This window comes from Pseudophryne corroboree, chromosome 5 (genome assembly GCF_028390025.1).
Source record: "Pseudophryne corroboree isolate aPseCor3 chromosome 5, aPseCor3.hap2, whole genome shotgun sequence".
Lineage (NCBI taxonomy): Eukaryota > Metazoa > Chordata > Amphibia > Anura > Myobatrachidae > Pseudophryne > Pseudophryne corroboree.
This window is the reverse complement of record NC_086448.1, coordinates 122,709,325-122,733,251: the sequence shown is the minus strand read 5'-3', so window position 1 is coordinate 122,733,251 and position 23,927 is coordinate 122,709,325. Positions and strand designations below refer to the sequence as shown.

Below are 23,927 nucleotides of genomic sequence, written 5' to 3'. Positions count from 1 at the left end.
ACCCAGCTCACAGAAACAGCTGCAAGACCTGAGCCGGAGTAGCAGGAATGCAGCTATGCTCAGGGGAGATGCACAAAAACTGAAGTGGAGCAACATGCCAGCGGAGCAGGAATCTGTCATCCAAACCAGTTTCACATAACGGCACAAACCTAAAGAGCTGTAAGAGCTTTTGGTGTTTCATGTTTTACATTAAATTGCATGAGGACAACAGGTTTTTGATATGCCACAAGTCTGTTCCCTGAGGACACCTATGTTTCTGACAGATGTAATGTTAGCCTTCCTTTAATGTGCGCTGCCGGACCAAGTATGCAACGTAGATGGACACTGTTTGTCTTTAACCAGGACAGCAAATTTTATCCATCACCTAGAATTCAATTCCCTTCCAAAAAGGGCTCAAATTGTACTAAAGTTTGATTATATTCCATCTTTGTGATGTGCGCTGGATTGCATCGTGATGTCCAGCTGTGCACTATACTGTTTAATACAGTACACAATCACCGCTAAGTTTACTGTGAATGTCCCTATGGGGTCTGAGGGTAAATGTGAAAAGACAGTGGTTGCTAAGTACCATTACTGGATAGTTTGTGAAGCCGCTTGTGGACACCATGCAGAACTGAGTTCTTTGCTTTAGGGTCTGCTGCACAAGAAACTCTCTGGGGCATTTTCAACGAAAGACATTCACGTGAGCGAAGCCGAGGGCATATGCTAGTTAAGAGATATAATTGGATTTCCTATACTACCATAATTTACAAGGCATTAATAGATATTATGTATTTATGAAGTTACTTATATAGTGCACTTATTCCACAGCACCTTACTGGGAATATTTCAGTATACGTGTGTGTGTATATAGTATAATAAATATATATATATATATATATATATATATATATATATATATATATATATATATATATATATATATATATATATATATATATATATATATATATATATATATATTAAAATTTTTTTTTTTTTTTGCAAGGAGCCAATTGGAATGAGTATGATATGCCTGCAGTCGGGATCACGGCGGTCAGCAGACCGACGCCGGAATTCCACCAGCCAGAATACTGGCGGTGAGCACAGCGTGTCCCCTTGCAGCCTTGCTGCGCTCGCCACACTTCAGGCCCGGTGGCAACACAATCTATTCCCCCTCGAGTGGCGGCGTGGACCACCACCCGAGTGTGCTGGCTATTGTGCTGGATAAAACGCTTTGGCCTGGATGATGGTAATGCACTTTACACTCACTGAGGTGAATGTGAAAATTGCACAGTGTGTCTTACATTGATTGGGCGGACATAATGGATTGAGTCATTCCTTTCCGGTCTATTGTGTTGATGGATTTTATTAACCTCTTCAGTACTGTTACTGAATGCAGTACTATAATGGTTTAGGGTCCGTTTGCTGTAACAGCTGTAATGAAAACAACCAAGCTGACTTCACTCCTAACTTTTTTTTTTTTTTAAGTCTGTATTGTTAAAGAGAACATAGATTGTTCAGTCTAACCTTCACCTTTTACTCAGAGCATGCAGATCTGCTGTGTGATGCGTGTGCACAAAGCTGGATGATTAATATCAGAGCTGCTGATGCGTCTTGTCCTGGCATTGATTGTTCATGTGCTGACACGTAGAGCGGTTCGTACACCTTGGCTCATTGTAGGTGACCTTAATGCATACCAGTCGTCAGTGTGCTGTGGAAGCTGCCCTAAAGTAGACCGAATCAATGTTTCCAAGAAGATAGCCCCTCAGTTCGCAGTGACACGAGGCAAATATTGTACCGCTGGTTAATCAATAGGCGCTTGTTGCATAGAGTCTACTATGGGGGAGATGTACTAAGCAGTAAAAAGAGTGGAGAAGTTGCCCATGGCAACCAATCAGCTGCTCTGTATAATTTTATAGTATGCAAATTATAAATGTTACTTCAATGCTGATTGGTTGCCATGGGCAGCTCCTCCACTGGCTCACTTCTCCATTCTTTTCACTGCTAAGTACATCTCCCCCTTTAGGGTCTATTCATGAAGCAGTGAAATAACTGGAGAAGTCAGCCAGTGGAGAAGTTGCCCATGGCAACTAATCATTGTTGAGGTAACATTTATAAAATTATATGTAGCAGCTGATGGGTTGCCATGGGCAACTTCTTCAATGGCTTACTTCTCCACTCTTTTCACTGCTTCATGGATAGAGCCCTATGTCATCTTATTGTGTGTATGGTAAAGGGTTTATCCACACTTGCCAAGAAGGAATAAAGATTCACACAGGCACTTACAACTACATTTAACCACTTAACTGGCATGGTCAGATCTCATGCAACCGCGTCGCCCCGTTGTGTCCCCCAGTTTTTGACTAGGAGATCCATTCTCCAGATGTGCATAGTATAAGATTTAAATATTGTAAAAAAAATACTTTTTAAACTATTTTAAATAAAAAATATTCAAAAAACAATGTTATGAATGATTTTTAAGGGAAAATTCATCAGTTAAGCAGTATTTAGGCTGCATCTTAATGTATATACCTCCAGCCAACAAAATGGCGGCTGTGGGGGGGGGGGGGGGGGGGTTTCAGGGATGCTAGTGAATTGGTAGGCTGCTTTTGGTTTATCTTTATAAAATGGCTACTTCCACAGATTGTGGGTATGAGGTTACTTTTCCGGGTACATCCACAGAACGAGCAATAGTATATGAAACATAGAAGCCATGATATTTAGAGAACAGATGTTTTATAGAATTACAGAATAATATTGATCAGAGGCTTTCCTCATATGCGTGATATTCCCATGTACACAGCTGTTATGAGCAGAAAAAAAATAATTGTTATTCAAAGTTTTCATATTTTTGTCCTATCTGCTTCCAAAGTCATTTGGTGATGAGTAGAGTATTTGCATCTAAAAGTAAGCAAGACCTTGTACAGGAAACATATAATTTCATATAGCCTGGATGAAAGTTGGATAACAATAGAATGCTTTTTGTATACTAAACTATGGACCTATTTATAGCATGGGACACTTGTGGTGTGTAGGACGTTTATCAGAAGCTCCCAGCAGTGTCTGAAAGTGTCATTAGAGAATATATATGGTGTAGAGAGTGTAGGCTCAGCTGTTCTGTCAGGAGTCAGAGGGAGAGCGGAAAAGGGTGTACAATTTGTGTTGTTTCCTTCCTGTCCGGACATGCGAGTTTTACTTGTTTAAAATACAGATTTGTTCTATGGAAGGGTGGTAGAACATGTAAGAAACCACAAGTAACTTTGTATTATCGCATTACATTAACATATGATGGCAGCATAAACTGCATGGGAAGCTAGATAGTCTCTTAGGTTCTGTTTTCCACTACAGGGCCTTCTTCAGCGTCACAGGCAAACGAAATATCTGGATGGATTAAAAAATAACTAAATTGCAGTTAGTACCTATTCACAGGCACACACGTAACACACTGCCTAGGTTGCAAATGCACCTCCCTCCCCATACAAGTAACAGAAGCAGATGCAATAGATGTGTGGCTTCAGTGTTAGCTTATAGACTAGTACACATTACAGTACATGGCTGGAGAGAGCAGGTAAAGTACCCAACCAGCTTGCAGCCTGTTAAATGCTAAATGAACAAGACACAAATGGCCCAATTCAGTTGTTTTTGCGTTTGGGTGCCCACCAGGGCTATTCAGGTGTTGCCCCCCATGACCATTAGGAGCTGATTGGCTGGTGCGTTATCACCTTCCATTTCATCACTTCTCCAGGCTTAATACATTTTGCCCCTTAATGATACCATTGCTCCTGACACAGTGGGCCTGATTCAAGTCCCGTTGAATCTGCAGCACATGCCATAAAGTACAGATGTTTAGTACTTTGTGCATGTGCCGGACCCGTATGGCGCATGTTCAATACGGGTCTGTGACGGCAGTCGCACTACGGCTGCAGACTGTAGTAATTGACAGTCTGCTGCTATTAGGGGGTGGGCAGGGGGCGGCCGCTGTTTCCCAAAACGGAGGCATGGGTCATGCAGCCAACCGATGGTGTCGCAGGTGGTCCAATGTTGCTGCACAGATCACTAATGCAAGCAGGAAGCAACTACTTATATATTGGATGCCTACTGCTGTATTACCATATTAGTGCTGTCACTGCTGCTTCTGTGTAAGCAGCAGCAGCACCTCCAGCCACATCGGAATCAGGCCCAGTGTCACCAAAATTTGCCCCCCTTGACCAACTACATAAACTTTTGGAAGATTTTTTTTTTTTTTTTTTTTTAGTATAGGATCAGTACAATATTATTGGACATTTTTTAAAAGAATTTTTAAAGTTGTGTTTTAATTGTTAGTCCTGTAAAACATATGGACACAGATACACTTATGTGTAGTTGTGGGTATAGTTACTAAAACTTCTGAATAAGGGGAAGTGAAAGTGATGCCCTAGCAACCAATCCGATTCGGATTCTCATTTATCTATTACTCTCTAGAAAATAATATCTGGGATATGATTGGTTGCTGTGGAATGTGTAATTTGCATCCTGCAGCACACAAACAACGTGTGAATGTTTAGCAGTGTGGGTCATAGGAAATAAAAATGTCTGCCTTGTGACTTTTTAAATGTTCTTTATTTCACTAGGGATAAATGCAAAGTTGCAGTTTAGAAGTTTCTGTATAAAACTTCCCGACACAATAGGTTCCTACCACTAACATGCCAAATCTACATTTTAATATACCAAGTGTTAAACTGCAGGACTGACAAAGGTCAGGTATTAACCTTCCACTCCATCAGTCTGCTGCAGCTGCTTCCACACCTGTAGGGCAGTGTCCAGTGTCAGGTAGGTCAAAAGCTGATTCATCAGGCTTTTGGGAATTGCTGCGATGTCCCTGACCATGTCCTTCTCTGGTATTACTGCTTACCAAGTCTGCCAGGATGTCAGTCATATTTTTAAAGCGGCAATCATATACAAGGCAAAACCAGGCTGCTTTTGCCTTTATAAATGATAGCGCTTTCAAAATACAGGCAGAGTCGCCATAATTCCCGCTCAGCCTGCAGGCTATTACATAATCTGCTTGTTTGGAGATGCACCTCCCTCCTGATAAGGCAACTGCTGAGGAGCAGAGTTTGATGGGCCTACTTATACCCCTCTCACACCGAGCCTCTGACCCGGGTTATTGCAATCCTTGGTCTGTCTTGGTGTGAAAGGGTCCGTTCAGGTTGTATGTCACAGGCTTCTGTGCTTGCCGTGACTAGGGTCAAACCTGGGATTGACCCAGATAAGCCGCAGTGTGAAAGGTGGGACCCGGGTTACCTTTTTAAAGCTGCTGATTGGCTGTTTATCTCAAAGCCAGCCTCAAGGGGGTGACATACTGGGCATACATGGGTGCAGAATGAACAGGGACCCAAGGTGCAGTGTGGAAGCAGTCTGAGCGGCTGTGACACGACTTGAAACCGTGTTCAATATCCTGGATCTGATTTGGGATTTTTAGTGTGAAAAGGGTGTATGTGAGGAATAAATACTACTTTTGGGGATGGGTATGAGTGACCGGCGATCAGGAGACCGCCAGTCACCATACCAACGCTGGGATCCCGGCATTGAGATGGCCGGCAGGGGGGGCGAGCGCAACAGCTTGCGGGCTTGCCACGGGTTCTGTTCCCACTCTATGGGTGTCATGGACACCCACGAGTCGGAATAGTCCCTGCTAGTCGGCATGCCGACTCTCTGGATTCTAAGGGGGCGGGATGTAGGGGGAGGTATTGCGAGATGGCTGGTCACATAACTACATCCCTTCTTTTGTATAATATGCATTAAATAGCTCACTAATGCACAGAGGGGCAGATGTATTAACCTGGAGAAGGCATAAGAAAGTGATAAACCAGTGATAAATGCAAGGTGATACACGCACCAGCCAATCAGATCCTAACTGTTAATTTCATACCTCCCAACATGACCCTCTCCAGGAGGGACAGAACGCTCTGCTCCTGGACTTCCCTCTTCATTTATTATTGCCATCACCTGTGCTGAAACACCTTTTCTTATCCATTAACCTGTTCAAAACAGGTGCCGGCAATCATACATTAAGAGAAAAGTCCAGAAGCAGAGCATTGTGTCCCTCCTGGAGAGGGTCATGTTGGGAGGTATGTAATTTACACATTGGAGCAGATTGGCTGGTGCATTTATCACCTTGCATTTATCACTGGTTTATCACTTCCTTATACCTTATCCAGGTTAATACATCTGCCCCAGTGTCTATTATAATATATACGCTATAGATACACATGGGTGTATGATGTTCCCTTTAAGGAGTTTTTGACAACCTCTTCACCATAGGAACAGCGTTAATAACACCTGATGTCTGAAAAGAAAAAAAATACAATACAAAACATTTTAATCACAGTTTGAAAACGGAGAAGCGTTATTATAAAGCAGTATCTATGGCTACTGTCGTATTTGTGGTTACTTGCATGTCGAAGCTCAGTTTTCTTATTTATCTTATTTCTTGGGGGCGGTCAGGTCACGCAGCGCCAGGCGCAGAGATCTCCGCGTGACTCTTTTCTGGCCATTCCTAGAAGAGATTGTATCTACTTCTGTGTAATTCAAAGCTAGAACAAACACTGAAGGGATTGCACACCCCCCACCCATCATAAGTGAAACCTCCTTTAAAGCTTGTGTAGGTTCTATTCTTCCCCAACGCCTCCTGTGGGGCGTTATCATTGTGTTACAGAATATCCCGGGAAACTCCTGCCACTTGCTCACAAATGATTCTCAGAATATCTTTCTTCACTATTTAAGGCATTAAAATGTTTCTAGCTAACCGAAAATGCCATCGCCAGCATGCGTATAATTAATAGCTCTGGGTCTTATTTTCTCTATCGTCCTAGTGGATGCTGGGGTTCCTGAAAGGACCATGGGGAATAGCGGCTCCGCAGGAGACAGGGCACAAAAGTAAAGCTTTACGATCAGGTGGTGTGCACTGGCTCCTCCCCCTATGACCCTCCTCCAAGCCTCAGTTAGATTTTTGTGCCCGGTCGAGAAGGGTGCAATCTAGGTGGCTCTCCTAAAGAGCTGCTTAGAAAAGTTTAGCTTAGGTTTTTTATTTTACAGTGAGTCCTGCTGGCAACAGGATCACTGCAACGAGGGACTTAGGGGAGAAGAAGTGAACTCACCTGCGTGCAGGATGGATTGGCTTCTTGGCTACTGGACATTAGCTCCAGAGGGACGATCACAGGTACAGCCTGGATGGTCACCGGAGCCTCGCCGCCGGCCCCCTTGCAGATGCTGAAACGAGAAGAGGTCCAGAATCGGCGGCAGAAGACTCCTCAGTCTTCTAAAGGTAGCGCACAGCACTGCAGCTGTGCGCCATTTTCCTCTCAGCACACTTCACACGGCAGTCACTGAGGGTGCAGGGCGCTGGGAGGGGGGCGCCCTGGGAGGCAAATGAAAACCTAATTTGGCTAAAAATACCTCACATAAAGCCTCCGGGGGCTATATGGAGATATTTAACCCCTGCCAGAATCCACTAAAGAGCGGGAGACGAGCCCGCCGAAAAAGGGGCGGGGCCTATCTCCTCAGCACACAGCGCCATTTTCCTTACACAGCTCCGCTGGTCAGGACGGCTCCCAGGCTCTCCCCTGCACTGCACTACAGAAACAGGGTAAAAAAGAGAGGGGGGGGGGCAAAATTGTGGCAAAAATATATTATAAAAGCAGCTATACAGGGAGCACTTATTATAAGGCTATCCCTGTCATATATAGCGCTTTTGGTGTGTGCTGGCAAACTCTCCCTCTGTCTCCCCAAAGGGCTAGTGGGGTCCTGTCTTCGTTAAGAGCATTCCCTGTGTGTCTGCTGTGTGTCGGTACGTGTGTGTCGACATGTATGAGGACGATATTGGTGTGGAGGCGGAGCAATTGCCAAATATGGGGATGTCACCTCCTAGGGGGTCGACACCAGAATGGATGCCTTTATTTATGGAATTACGGGATAGTGTCAACACGCTAAAGCAGTCGTTTGACGACATGAGATGGCCGGACAATCAATTAGTGCCTGTCCAGGCGCCTCAAACACCGTCAGGGGCTGTAAAACGCCCTTTGCCTCAGTCGGTCGACACAGACCCAGACACAGGCACTGATTCTAGTGGTGACGGTGACGAATCAACCGTATTTTCCAGTAGGGCCACACGTTATATGATTTTGGCAATGAAGGAGGCGTTGCATATAGCTGATACTACAGGTACCACTAAACAGGGTATTATGTGGGGTGTGAAAAAACTACCTATAGTTTTTCCTGAATCAGAAGAATTAAATGAGGTGTGTGATGAAGCGTGGGTTGCCCCCGATAAAAAAATGCTAATTTCAAAGAAGTTATTGGCTTTATACCCTTTCCCGCCAGAGGTTAGGGCGCGCTGGGAAACACCTCCTAGGGTGGACAAGGCGCTCACACGCTTATCAAAACAAGTGGCGTTACCCTCTCCTGAGACGGCCGCACTTAAAGATCCAGCAGATAGGAGGATGGAAAATATCCAAAAAAGTATATACACACATACAGGTGTTATACTACGACCAGCTATAGCGACAGCCTGGATGTGCAGTGCTGGGGTAGCTTGGTCAGAGTCCCTGATTGAAAATATTGATACCCTGGATAGGGACAATGTTTTACTGTCTTTAGAGCAAATAAAGGATGCATTTCTTTATATGCGTGATGCACAGAGGGATATCTGCACACTGGCATCACGGGTAAGTGCTATGTCCATTTCGGCCAGAAGAAGTTTATGGACGCGACAGTGGTCAGGCGATGCGGACTCAAAACGGCATATGGAAGTTTTGCCGTATAAAGGGGAGGAGTTATTTGGAGTCGGTCTATCGGATTTGGTGGCCACGGCTACAGCCAGGAAATCCACCTTTTTACCTCAAGTCACTCCCCAACAGAAAAAGACACCGACTTTTCAACCGCAGCCCTTTCGTTCCTTTAAAAACAAGAGAGCAAAGGGATATTCATATCTGCCACGAGGCAGAGGAAGGGGGAAGAGACAGCAACAGGCAGCTCCTTCCCAGGAACAGAAGCCCTCCCCCGCTTCTACAAAAGCCTCAGCATGACGCTGGGGCTTCTCAAGCGGACTCGGGGGCGGTGGGGGGTCGTCTCAAGAATTTCAGCGCGCAGTGGGCTCACTCGCAGGTAGATCCCTGGATCCTGCAGATAATATCTCAGGGGTACAGGTTAGAACTAGAGACGAATCCACCTCGCCGTTTCCTGAAGTCTGCTTTACCAACGTCCCCCTCCGACAGGGTGACGGTCTTGGAAGCCATTCACAAGCTGTACTCTCAGCAGGTGATAGTCAAGGTACCTCTTTTACAACAAGGAAAGGGGTATTATTCCACTCTATTTGTGGTACCGAAGCCGGATGGCTCGGTAAGACCTATTCTAAATCTGAAGTCCTTGAACCTGTACATAAAGAAGTTCAAGTTCAAGATGGAGTCACTCAGAGCAGTGATAGCGAACCTGGAAGAAGGGGACTTTATGGTATCCTTGGACATCAAGGATGCGTATCTCCACGTTCCAATTTACCCCTCACAACAGGGGTACCTCAGGATCGTCGTACAGAACTGTCACTATCAGTTTCAGACGCTGCCGTTCGGATTGTCCACGGCACCTCGGGTCTTTACCAAGGTAATGGCCGAGATGATGATTCTTCTTCGAAGAAAAGGCGTATTAATTATCCCATACTTGGACGATCTCCTAATAAGGGCAAGGTCCAGAGAACAGCTAGAGATGGGATTAGCACTGTCTCAAGAAGTGCTAAAACAGCACGGGTGGATTCTGAATATTCCAAAATCCCAGTTAATTCCGACAACACGTCTGTTGTTCCTAGGGATGATTCTGGACACGGTTCAGAAAAAGGTTTTTCTCCCGGAGGAAAAAGCCAAGGAGTTATCCGAGCTTGTCAGGAACCTCCTAAAACCAGGAAAGGTGTCTGTACATCAATGCACAAGAGTCCTGGGAAAAATGGTGGCTTCTTACGAAGCAATTCCATTCGGCAGATTCCACGCAAGAATTTTCCAGAGGGATCTGTTGGACAAATGGTCAGGGTCGCATCTTCAGATGCACCAGCGGATAACCCTGTCTCCAAGGACAAGGGTATCTCTTCTGTGGTGGTTACAGAGTGCTCATCTATTGGAGGGCCGCAGATTCGGCATACAGGATTGGATCCTGGTGACCACGGACGCCAGCCTGAGAGGCTGGGGAGCAGTCACACAAGGAAGAAACTTCCAGGGAGTGTGGACGAGCCTGGAAACGTCTCTTCACATAAACATTCTGGAACTAAGAGCAATCTACAATGCTCTAAGCCAGGCAGAACCTCTGCTTCAGGGAAAGCCGGTGTTGATCCAGTCGGACAACATCACGGCAGTCGCCCATGTGAACAGACAGGGCGGCACAAGAAGCAGGAGTGCAATGGCAGAAGCTGCAAGGATTCTTCGCTGGGCGGAAAATCATGTGATAGCACTGTCAGCAGTGTTCATCCCGGGAGTGGACAACTGGGAAGCAGACTTCCTCAGCAGACACGACCTTCACCCGGGAGAGTGGGGACTTCATCCAGAAGTTTTCCACATGCTGGTAACCCGTTGGGAAAGACCAATGGTGGACATGATGGCGTCTCGCATCAACAAAAAACTGGACAGGTATTGCGCCAGGTCAAGAGATCCGCAGGCAATAGCTGTGGACGCGCTGGTAACGCCTTGGGTGTACCAGTCGGTATATGTGTTTCCTCCTCTGCCTCTCATACCAAAAGTATTGAGAATTATACGGCAAAGAGGCGTAAGAACGATACTAGTGGTTCCGGATTGGCCAAGAAGAACTTGGTACCCGGAACTTCAAGAGATGATCACGGAAGATCCGTGGCCTCTACCTCTGAGAAGGGACTTGCTTCAGCAGGGTCCCTGTCTGTTTCAAGACTTACCGCGGCTGCGTTTGACGGCATGGCGGTTGAACGCCGGATCCTAAAGGAAAAAGGCATGCCGGAAGAAGTCATTCCTACTTTGATTAAAGCACGGAAGGAAGTAACCGCGCAACATTATCACCGCATTTGGCGAAAATATGTTGCGTGGTGCGAGGATCGGAGTGCTCCGACGGAGGAATTTCAACTGGGTCGATTCCTACATTTCCTGCAATCAGGATTGTCTATGGGTCTCAAATTGGGATCTATTAAGGTTCAAATTTCGGCCCTGTCGATTTTCTTCCAGAAAGAATTGGCTAAAGTTCCTGAAGTCCAGACTTTTGTTAAGGGAGTGCTGCATATACAGCCTCCTGTGGTGCCCCCAGTGGCACCGTGGGATCTCAATGTTGTTTTGGACTTTCTCAAATCTCATTGGTTTGAACTACTAAATAATGTGGATTTGAAATATCTCACATGGAAAGTGACCATGCTACTAGCCCTGGCTTCGGCCAGGAGAGTGTCAGAACTGGCAGCTTTATCTTACAAAAGCCCATATCTGATTTTCCATTCGGACAGGGCAGAACTGCGGACTCGTCCGCATTTTCTCCCTAAGGTGGTGTCAGCATTTCATCTGAACCAGCCTATTGTAGTGCCTGCGGCTACAAGTGACTTGGAGGACTCCAAGTTACTGGATGTTGTCAGAGCATTGAAAATATATATTGCAAGGACAGCTGGAGTCAGAAAATCTGACTCGTTGTTTATATTGTATGCACCCAACAAGATGGGTGCTCCTGCGTCTAAGCAGACGATTGCTCGTTGGATCTGTAGCACAATCCAACTTGCACATTCTGTGGCAGGCCTGCCACAGCCTAAATCTGTAAAGGCCCACTCCACAAGGAAGGTGGGCTCATCTTGGGCGGCTGCCCGAGGGGTCTCGGCATTACAACTTTGCCGAGCAGCTACGTGGTCAGGGGAGAACACGTTTGTAAAATTTTACAAATTTGATACTCTGGCTAAGGAGGACCTGGAGTTCTCTCATTCGGTGCTGCAGAGTCATCCGCACTCTCCCGCCCGTTTGGGAGCTTTGGTATAATCCCCATGGTCCTTTCAGGAACCCCAGCATCCACTAGGACGATAGAGAAAATAAGAATTTACTTACCGATAATTCTATTTCTCGGAGTCCGTAGTGGATGCTGGGCGCCCATCCCAAGTGCGGATTATCTGCAATAATTGTACATAGTTATTGTTAACTAATTCGGGTTATTGTTGTAGGGAGCCATCTTTTAGAGGCTCTTCTGTTATCATACTGTTAACTGGGTTTATATCACAGGTTGTACGGTGTGATTGGTGTGGCTGGTATGAGTCTTACCCGGGATTCATAAATCCTTCCTTATTGTGTACGCTCGTCCGGGCACAGTACCTAACTGAGGCTTGGAGGAGGGTCATAGGGGGAGGAGCCAGTGCACACCACCTGATCGTAAAGCTTTACTTTTGTGCCCTGTCTCCTGCGGAGCCGCTATTCCCCATGGTCCTTTCAGGAACCCCAGCATCCACTACGGACTCCGAGAAATAGAATTATCGGTAAGTAAATTCTTATTTTTTCCCCATCTGAACGCTTTCAACTAATGCCAAGTTTTATTCCCATTCTATGGTTTCCTGTTCGTCATTAAATTACCCCCCAATAGGCAGTTATTTTTAATATTCTTTAGTAAATTAAGTAAGACTCTATCCCCCCCCCAAAAAAAATAATAATAATAAAACAAAAAAGTTTTTGTATTTTTATTACAGCTAGTGTTTACCACCTAATGGGGGCCATACATCTACGGGCCATCTCCCCATCCTGCCAACTCCAATCTAGGCGCTCCATGGGGCTTTTGGCAAATTACAGCATGTTTAAAAATCCCTGATTCACCGATTCCAACAATTTTTGGTTCAGATTTGGCGAATTGATTTTCAACATGTTGGATCTAAGTCTCAGCGCTTTTCTTGCTATCCTTTTAATGGTATTATAGAGAAGTAGAACGCTATGTAAATGTATACAGGAATGATATCTCGACAATCTGTGGTTGTGCATGATACATACAACAGGTAAACTGCTAATTTTAACCGCCCACCATTGGTCTAGATCAGGCATGTCCAAACTGCGGCCCTCCAGCTGTTGAGAAACTACATATCCCAGCATGCCCTGACACAGTTTTGCTGTCAGAGAATGCTAAAGCTGTGTCAGGGCATGCTGGGATGTGTAGTTTCTCAACAGCTGGAGGGCCGCAGTTTGGACATGCCTGGTCTAGATCAGTGGTTCTCAACCTCGGCCCTCAAGTACCCCCAACAGTTCATGTTTTCCAGGTCTCCTCACAGGATTGCAAGTGAAATTATTTGCTCCACCTGTGGTTTTTTTTTATAATGTGTTCGTGAGTAATGAATACACCTGTTCTACTGCTAGGTGACCTGGAAAACATGAACTGTTGGGGGTACTTGAGGACCGAGCTTGAGAACCACTGGTCTAGATGTCTCTTACCATAAGGTCCTCAGAGAAACACCTCCCCACTCCCCCTTCGGTCACCTGTGACTCAGTGAAGGTTCTGCTGGTGGTGTACATTTAGCCTGACCAGGCTACAGTCAGATTTGTGCCGGATAACCTGGAGCTTCTAGCATGTGCTCAAATAAATCGCAGTGTTCAGGATTTTGCCTGATTGCCAGATCTCTCTGGTCACGGCATCCAGGGACTATCTAAGAAAACCTGTCGTACTTCCCTTATAAAAAAAACTCCTTTTTACTTTATGATCAGACCAAATTGTATATTATACCTTGTGTCTGTTACACCGGAAATGCCGTACCTAGTGATTATGTGGTTGTAGGTCATCCTGTAGATGTCATTTTATCGGAAATATAGATATATATATTTTACTTTATTTGGAATACTCTATAAAGGGAAAATGGATCAGGAATTGGAAGTGTTTTGCTTGGCTGAGGGTTGGCTGTCCTGTGACATTGTGCAAGCTTTCATTGAGTAACCCTGCCTATCTAATTCTGGGGCAAATGTGTTAAGCCTGGAGAAGGCATAGGGGTATATGCAATTGCGGTCAAATTCCCGAAAATGTCGAAAAACTGGACATTTTCGGCAAAAAAAAAAATTCGACAATGCAATTCAGTACTTTCCGTCAAAAAAAACGGACTTTCCAAATTCGACTTTTTGAAATTCGACATTTGTCAAATTCGACATTTCTGCAATGGTACAAATGCGGCAATTCGCCAAAAGTATATTCAATTGAAGTTTGGAAATTCGACAACAGTGCTTTTAGACAGTAAATTCGTCATTTTCAATCCGCCACACTTTGGTGGCGGAATCTAATAAATTTTTTTAAAAACATGTTTTTTTTGGTGTTTTTTTTATTGGTAATAGCATATCTATTTATATTAGAAGGGATTAGGTACTTGGTTTGTCTATTTTGGAGGCACAAGTATTTATATATTTTTAAAAATATATTTTTTTTTTATTATTATTATTATTATTTTTTAAATGGAATGGTAAAAATCAGAAAAAAAATTGCGTGGGGTCCCCCCTCCTAAGCATAACCAGCCTCGGGCTCTTCGAGCCGGTCCTGGTTCTAAAAATCCGGGGGGAAAAATGACAGGGGATCCCCCGTATTTTTAAAACCAGCACCGGGCTCTGCGCCTGGTGCTGGAGCAAAAAATACGGGGGACAAAAAGAGTAGGGGTCCCCCGTATTTTTTACACCAGCATCGGGCTCCACTAGCTGGACAGATAATGCCAATCAAGGGGTCCCCCCCCCCCAGCCACCCAAGGGCCAGGGGTAAAGTCCGAGGCTGGCCCCCCCCCCCCCCATCCAAGGGCTGCGGATGGGGGGCTGATAGCCTTGAGAAAATTGAAAGAATATTGTTTTTTTCCAGTAGTACTACAAGTCCCAGCAAGCCTCCCCCGCAAGCTGGTACTTGGAGAACCACAAGTACCAGCATGCGGGAGAAAAACGGGCCCGCTGGTACCTGTAGTTCTACTGAAAAAAAATACCCAAATAAAAACGGGACACGCACACCGTGAGAGTGAAACTTTATTTCACACATGTTGACACACACACATACTTACCTATGTTCACACGCCGATCTCTGTCCACTTGTCCATGTAGAATCCACGGTGTACCTGTGAATAAAATTATACTCGCCTCAATCCAGTGTCCGGATCTTTTAAAATAATCCTCGTACTTGGCAAAACAACAAAACGAACACCCGAACCAAACGGACTGAATGCAGAGACCCTCCCCCCCCGTGACTGCTGTCACAGAAAGGTCTCTTAAGCCAATCAGGAAGCGCTACTTCGTGGCACTCTCCTGATTGGCTGGATGCGCGTCTGCTGGCAGACAGCGCATCGCAGAGCTCCCTCCATTAGTTTCAATGGTGGGAACTTTGCGGTCAGCGGTGGGGTTACCCGCGGTCAGCCGCTGACCTCACCGCTGACCGCAAAGATCAAAATCCGTCAAATCGGCCGTTTTTCGACAGCGGGACTGTCGAATCCGTTTTTTATTGAATATGTTGAGTTCTGGCACCCACTAGCCGAATTAAAAAACGGGCAAAAAATTGCCGCGATTCGCCGGTAATTGCATATACCCCATAAAGTGATAAAGCAGTGATAAGTACAAGGTGATAACACGCCAGACAATCTGCTCCAATATGTAAATTAACAGATAGAAGCTGATTGGCTGGTGCGTTATCACTTTGTACTTATCACCGCTTTATCACTTCTTTATGCTTTCTCCAGGCTTAATACATCTGCCCCCCTGTTTGCTTTGCCCTAATACAGTATATCTTTTTCTTTTCCTTTTGCAACAAAAACTTTGCCGTGTTTTCCAGGAGGTATATGGAGCTGTGGCAGTTTGCTGTTGATCAGCTGTGTGGAAATGGTGATTTGCTGGCCATGATAAATAAGCTGCAGATTAGGCCAGTATTCTGAGCAGGGCTTGTGAAATAGCACCGTTAAGTGAAATATTATGCAGACTGCATACAAATGTGCTTGGTGTCTCTTGTATAAAGGCAGCTCTGAATAATGAAAGAAAGAATAGTTAACTCTCGCCTCCCCCGTAAGACACTGGGCCCATTAGTGTAACGTTGGTATCTCAGTCTCAAGCTGCTCTTCAACGAAGCATGGGGCTCATTCTATATCTTGTCCAGAACCTATCAGTCACGTCTGCCGATATAATGGTGCAGAGTGTAGTTGTGGTTTTATGTTGTCCCTCCTTAGTCATACTCCTGTACTGCAAGTACATAATGCCATCTTTGCATTGTAAATATAAACGCAATGTCAACCCCTGTGCATTTTCATGTAGTGGAAACTTAGGATGGGTACACACTGATAGATATATCTGGCGATCAATTGATCGGCAGATATATCAATTGATCGGCAGATATATCTATGGACGGATCCGGCAGTGTGCTGTGCATACACACTGCCCAATCTGTCGGGGACTGAAGTCATGAACTAGGCGGGCGTGTACACACGCCCGCCCAGTTCAGCTGTCAATCACCGCCGGCTGCCGCAGCATGTTTACGGGCGGTTGGCCGACCGCCCGTACACACACAGCGACGCGCCAATATATCGGTAGATTTATTGGCCGCCGGCTGTGCTGCGGGGCCGACACGATATGTCTGTGAACGACAGAGTTTACAGACATATCGCCCATACAAACTGGCCGACGGACCCACGATATATCGGCCGTTCAAGAGAACGGACGATATATCGGCCAGTGTGTACCCACCTTTAGCGTTCTTTTAAAGGTATAATTAATTAGATTGTTATCTTTATTTACAAACACATTTACAGTAACCGGGCAATCTAAAAATAATTATCCACAGATGTTTGTAATCTAATGCAGGGAGGGCAATCTGTGGCACTCCAGCTGGTGTGGAACTGCACAACCCAGCATGCCCAGCCACAATTTTAGCTTGCCCTATCAGCAAAACTGTGGCAGAGCATGCTGGGATTTGTAGTTCCACACCAGCTGGTGTGCCACAGATTGCCTACCACTGATCTAATGTGTATTAACGCAAGTATCAGCTTTTATAAAATGATCATTTAGAGTTCCAGAAAACATACAGGTTTGGCGAATGGTAATTTCATACAATGGGGCAGATGTATTAACATGGAGAAGGCATAAGGAATTGATAAACCAGTGATATCTGCAAGGTGATAAAGGCACCAGCCAATCAGATCCTAACTGTTAATTTACATACGCCTCCACCCCCCTGCCTCATGCCGTGAACATCTCAGCTTTGCTTGCATACTGCCATCAGGCTACCTCCCACTTGCCTGCACCTCTTGTCATCTGTCTGTCGCCCCTCCCCAATAGATTGTTAGCTCTTCAGAGCAGGGCCCTCTTTCCTCTTGTTATCTAAGCCCTCGTCTCAACACATTTCACTCACGGCTCTCCCCTACTCAACGACCATCTTTATCCTGCTAGTAAAGGCTCATCTCCATCTATGACCACCAGCCTCTAGTAGTATGATGATAACTCCCTCAATACTTACATCTTAGCTGTACTATGTCTTGAGAATGTGTGGTGCTCTGTTACCTCTACTCTATTTCTGTTATTTATTTACTGTAATGCAATGTTTTGTCCCCTGTACTGTCCTTTGTACGGCGCTGCGAAACACATGTGGCGCCTTATAAATAAAATGTAATAATAATAATACTGGAGCGGATTGGCTGGTGCCTTTATCACCTTGCACATATCACTGGTTTATCACTTCCTTATGCCTTCTCCAGGTTAAAACATCTGCCCCAATGGATGTACTGTTCTCTCTGTCTCCTCATTCCTGTCCTCCATTACTACAAGCGCAAAAAGGTGACAGTCCTATAGCTCGGCAGAAATTCTATTGCAATTTATAGTTTCCGGAATCATTTATTATACTTGGTGGAAACTAATTGCTTGTACGTTTCTGGAATAATGGATACTGCATCACCCCCTTGCTCCTTCATACAATTAGATGCAGTCATCAGGCTCTATTCTGATATGCAAAGTCTCTTGTGTAACAGTGAATAAAAATGTCAGGCGGGTGCTTAAAAGGTACTTAACTTGTTATTGGAATTGCCACATTTAATGAACATGGGATTTGGAAAATGTATATTTTCTGTAAGTGGTTTATCGGTGTCATACGGTATCTTGAAATAGTTTAAATGTACATATTTCAGTGTTGTGACTGAATTAGTCCTCAAACATTTTAGTTATCTGTGGTGGGAGGGGGAGATTCAATTACATGTGACTGGATATAACTCCCGGGATGAGTGCCCGCAGCTATTCAGTTGACGAATGATTGAGTAGTTTTTTCCACGCACCTCATGAGGTTGTTAGCAGAAATCCTCTAGTCCTGAGGTTACTGCACTTGCAATTGAATAGGTCCAACCACTAATCCAGGATTAATATCTCCTCACTTCTAATTGAATCCCACCCCCATGGATTTTAAAACAAGTTTAGCTGAAATTTTGTAATTTTTGTAATAAAATTGTACACATCTGTGTTTTTGCAATTCAGTGATTTCCAGTATTTCAAAATTAGGGACATGTGTGACAGATTAGCATCAAAGGATGAGCTTAACGTATTTGTTCAATTTTAATTTATTCTTTTGAAATCATCAATCCGTTCATCAGTATCCATTTGGGGTCAGGAGGCAATTATCACGTAGTGCGTGAATGGGAAATCGTCTGCATTTGAGATCATTGCTCAGTCTTGTGCAACGTCCCCAACTGTTATGCCACGAGGAAGCCGTCCCTCAGTTCCGGTTGCATGGATCTCCATGGTTCTGTGCACACGGAACAGAGCAATGGTCCAAAAACCGTCTCTTCCAACATTTCTTGCCTCATTTCTCACTAAGAACAAATCCGTGCCTATGCCATAAGCGTGGAACCTATGAATCTATTCTACAACTGTAATGACTATCTATCTATCTATCTATCTATCTATCTATCTATCTATCTATCTATCTATCTATCTATCTATCTATCTTTTGTATTATAAACATTATATGTATATAGATATAGTACAGAATTGTTTGTGCACACACATACAGGTATATATGGATAGGGAAGCCCATCCGTCTTTCACTGGATTTTGTGGGTAAAGTGGGTAATTCCAAGTTGATCGCAGCAGGATTTTTGTTAGCAATTGGGCAAAACCATGTGCACTGCAGGGGAGGCAGATATAACATGTGCAGAGAGAGTTAGATTTGGGTGTGGTGTGTTCAATCTGCAATCTAATTTGCAGTGTAAAAATAAAGCAGCCAGTATTTACCCTGCACAGAAATAAAATAACCCACCCAAATCTAACTCTTTCTGCAAATGTTATATCTGCCTCCCCTGCAGTGCACATGGTTTTGCCCAGTTGCTATCAAAAATCCTGCTGCGATCAACTTGGAATTACCCCCAAAGATCTATACATATCCTAAACCTTTCTGACTGTTTTAGCAACATTTGACGGGCATAAAGGGTTAACCCCTGGCAGTGTAAGGGTGGATGTCACAACTCTGATTTAAAGGTATTTCAAGCATGCAAGTCATGCAAGGTTATGCCATTTTGTGTTTGCACATTCCTCTGGTTAAAAGAACAGGGAATCATGGGAGTTTGCTAAATGTAGGTGTAAATTAGGTACTGAGCAATAACCACGTAATCTCGGTAGTAATAGATATGGTTCCATTGTCATGGGGCATGAGCATACAGCTATGTGAGAAATCATCCAGCAAGGACTAGATACTCTGATTACACACGGAATGTCAACAAGATGTGTATAGCTGACATTTATATTATGCCTTATCTCTAGTGGTAATTGTGTACTTCTGTATGTGTATGCATTACACTATCTAGTTCCTTTTTGTTCAAAGAACTTCATTTGGTTTGCGTTTAGGGGTCTGAAGTCTACTTCCTTAAACGGCTTGTCCAGATGACTTCATTTCTTTCCTCATACCCTCCTGCAACTTTTACTAAATGTAATGTTTTTTTTTTCTATTTATATAAACAGGGTCAGTGCAGTTCATTGGCTTACAATGTATCAGTGGACAAAGTGTATCTAGCAATTCTACAATATCACCTATGCTAAGTACAGTCCCCTCCTAGCACTTGTCCTGTGGGTCCATCATAGTACGTGCTCCAGTATACCCAGGCAGGTCCCTCCACTCCCTCTGGTTTCTCTTGTATGTGTTGTGACAGGACTGTAGAAGCTGGGGTGTTAGTGGACACTGGTTGTGGTGATCTCCTTGTATCTTTGTCAATGTTCTCATTCTTGCTGAGTGTAGTGAATAGTAAATAATCTAAGGTGTGGGGTTCATCGGGTTTAGCATGATTATGTGTTTGATGGTTTTGTTGGTGGCATGGGCTGGTGGTTTCTGCCCTCCTCTACTAGGCACCGGCAGCGTGGTGGCAGCTACCAGCTAAAAGGTTTACATGAGATTCTACTTTGTCTTAAATTTGTAATTGGATTACTGTGTTTTGACGGGGTTTTATGTAACAAACGTGTTTTCTAATAGTTTTCAAGAAATGTGTAATCTCTCTATTTTTGCTTCCGGCCTTTTGTAAAATACAGAGTAGAGAAAAGTTTGTGTTTCTCCAACAATGCGGTTGTATTAAAGAAGATGTTGTAGGACTAACGTGGAGTTTAAAGCAAATATTTATTCTAGCTTGGTGTTGGATGATAGACAGTGTCTACATATATTAGACAGACATTAAGTCGGCAGGGTCAAAAGGTCGACATGAAAAAGGTCAAACGGTCGACATGAAAATGGTCGCCACAAAAAAGGAAGACGCCAAGTTTTTTGCATTTTTTTTTGTTTTGTTTTTTTGTTTGTGTGGATAGTTTTGTCATCTGGGGCCTCCAATTGTAGAAAGGCATACCCTCGTGGGGCTCGCTTTGCTTGCCTTGCTTCGGACTCGGTGGCTCGCTGCGCTCGCCACAAGGTTTATAACAGACTATGCCGACATGGATAGAGAAGGTATGAAATTGTCCAAAAACATGCAAACATTTTAAAAAAAATTTGTCTACCTTTTTCATGTCGACCTTTTGACCCTGTCGACCTAATGTCTGTGTAACTTATGGTGTCTATCTATTGACTGTCTAACTAGACACTGTCTATCATCCGGATACCTTCTAGCTGTGCCTCTGTGGCACCTCTGTACCAGCAATGTAGCTGATAATGTGTGTTTAGTGGTAGTAGGCAAGCTGATATGCCCCATGTACCACTCCGAGCTTCTAGATGGCTGTATAATACCCCACGTGTTAATATTTTTTTGTGGCATCTGTACCCTTTGGTGTCAGGGTGACCTTCTGTGATGGGTAGCAGTTGACCAGGAATCGTGGTGTCTCTGTGATCACAAGTATGCATGGCAATACACTCAGGGTTTCTGCTAAACAGCTAAAATGCCTGCCTAAGATCTGTAGGGGTTGTATGAGCTTCCAACTATGGGAGGAATTATACAGTTCTTTGTGTTATTTAACTGACTGGATGTGCAAGTAACTTTTATTTTAGAAATAGAACAGGTATCCCCAGCCCCCCTCAAATGATCAATTCAGCACCAAAGACTTCCGTAAATTATTTGTAAACCACAAGCGAGCTCTAAAAGTGTTGCATTCATAAAGAAATGCAGGTGATGAGGTTCTGGATCATGGTAAGCGCTCCAAGCAGAGTTCTAATATTATGCTAAAAATAAAACATTATACTGGATCCTGTATGTCCGCTGAAGTCGAAGGTAAACAAGTCACTCATATGCGGCATGAGGTCTGTTACATAGAGCCATAATTCAGCATATTGGTGCAAGGACCAAGTGCTCTTGGTGAACACTCTAAAAGCACTGACTAATAGTGTTCATTCTGGCACCCTGTACCTGTCGCAACCTGTGCAGTTCCTCTTTCCTGCCTGGGGTGGGGTGTTGCTCTCTGCTCTGATGCTTCTAGCATACTTTGGTCAGGTGAGGCCATAAGGATCCCGCTTTCCCCAAACAACTTTAACTGTTTGAGAAAACTAATAAGTAAATCCCAATAGAAAAGGTGACCAGAACCCATCTAGCTGGGCATCTTCCCCCGTTGATTTTGCCAGGCTTTTTAATGTGAGTAAAATCTAGACGTGTAATGTGTCTGCTTAGTCCGGTAACTTGAACTGAATGAAGATGCTCTGATTTCTTCTCTCCTAGGTATAGTGATATCGGTTTCTTCCCCTCTTATGTTATACAGGGAGAAATACTGGTAGAAGCATTTAGCTAGCTGTGAGGAGCATTTTGAACCTTATCAAATTAATAGTAGGTATGAAGTAATCCTTCCAGGGATCTCACCAGCTACTTCCTGCTTTCCTTACCTGATTGGTGTTTGTGTGCTGTAACTGTGCAATCCACCAGTGCCCTTCCCGTGTTCAGCCAAGGTCAAAGGGAAAATTGCAAACTTTTTTGTGTGTGAAAATGTTATATCTATTGAAAGCCTACACCAGAAAGTATTATACTGTGTGTGGGGATATTGTATTAATTGCCTTGCAATCTGAATGTGAAAGTTGTGATTGTAGACTTAAGACATACTTTAAAATTAGCTTTGTTCCCTCCTGCAGGCACCGGACAAGAGGAAAGCTCTAGAGGAGACAAAGGCCTACACGACTCAGTCCTTGGCAAGTGTCGCCTACCAGATAAATGCATTGGCCAACAATGTGCTCCAGCTACTGGACATCCAGGCTTCCCAGCTGCGGAGGATGGAATCCTCCATCAATCACATCTCCCAGGTAAGGGCATCTAGACCCTGGCTGCATTGCACAGGGGATTGGGAGGAAGGGCATGATCAGACCTGTCAGGATTATCTCACAGGTATTAGGAGCTTATCAGGAGGACAGCAGGTGTTTGCTGGATACCGGTGGGGAGATGAGCAGTGTCTGGGCTCCTGTCAATAATCACAATTTGGAGGACCCTGCAGTTATCAACCTTTTATGTGGGATTGTATGTATGTATGTATGTATGTATGTATGTATGTATGTATGTATGTATGTATGTATGTATGTATGTATAATTTTTTTTTTTTTTTTAATTGTGACTTAGAAGACACTAGACACCAAATTGTGCTTAATTAGGCAGAGCAATGTAAAGTTGCTTGAAATGCCGGCATCCCATCTGGGATCACAGGGGTGGTTAGGTTTAGGCTGCGGGAGGTAGGTTAGGATTAGGCTGCATGGAGGGGAGTATTAGGTTTAGGCACCCCCAGAGGGAGGGTTAGGCTGGGGTGGGGGGGGGGTGAGGTTTAGGGTTAGGTTGTGGGGGGAGAGGGGAGGGGGGTCTTAGGTTTACGCGGTGGGAAAAGAGGGATAGGAGGGCAATGGGGTAAGGTAAATATACTTACCTTGCCCCTGTTGGGATTCTCACCATTAGGAGGATGCTGCGCTCTGTATTCTGACCGCTGGCATTTCAAACCCATCCCATCTCTCCATATTCTACTCTTATACCCCTTTCACACCAAGCTTTGAACCTGGGAAAAATCTGGGTAATCCTGGGTTGTGTGTAAAGGGATGCGGTGATGTGACCAGCGCATGGAATCCCGGCGGCCACCATGTCGACGCCGGGATCCCGAGCATTCAAAATGCCGGCAGACAGAATGCTAACCCACAGTGACTATTCCCACTCGTGGGTGTCCACGACACCCATAGAGTGGGAATAAAACCTGTAGCGAGCCACCTCCCCCACAAGGGACTCTGTTGCGTTCGCCCCTCCCCCGCAGGCATGCTACTGCCGGGATCCCGGGGTCGGTATGCTGAGCGCCGGTCTCCCAGCCCCAACCCCCTTCACAGACCCACCTCTGCCTGATCTGTGATAATATGAGATCACCACCTCCCGTGAATATAACAGGAAGGTTTAGAAAGAATTACGCAGCAGACAAATACAATAAACAGGAACATTCTCAGAAACTCATCTCTTAATAAGTAATCACACACAGAGAACAGAAAAACAGGGACATATTGCGCATTTAAGATTGCCTTTGAGAAAACCAGATCTATAACAGTCTCTTTACAGCTTTCATTTGCTCTCC

General features: G+C 44.5%; 1 protein-coding gene across 10 annotated transcripts in view; it reads left to right on the top strand.

The window, feature by feature from the left end:
- ABI1 (abl interactor 1) overlaps positions 1-23,927 on the top strand; it is a 157,290-nt gene that overhangs the window by 24,463 nt on the left and 108,900 nt on the right. For all 10 annotated transcript variants that reach the window (XM_063921669.1, XM_063921666.1, XM_063921663.1 and 7 more), the window contains exon 2: positions 22,468-22,635. In XM_063921669.1, coding sequence (XP_063777739.1) covers positions 22,468-22,635 — 168 coding nt within the window. The remainder of the gene's footprint in view (positions 1-22,467; positions 22,636-23,927) is intronic.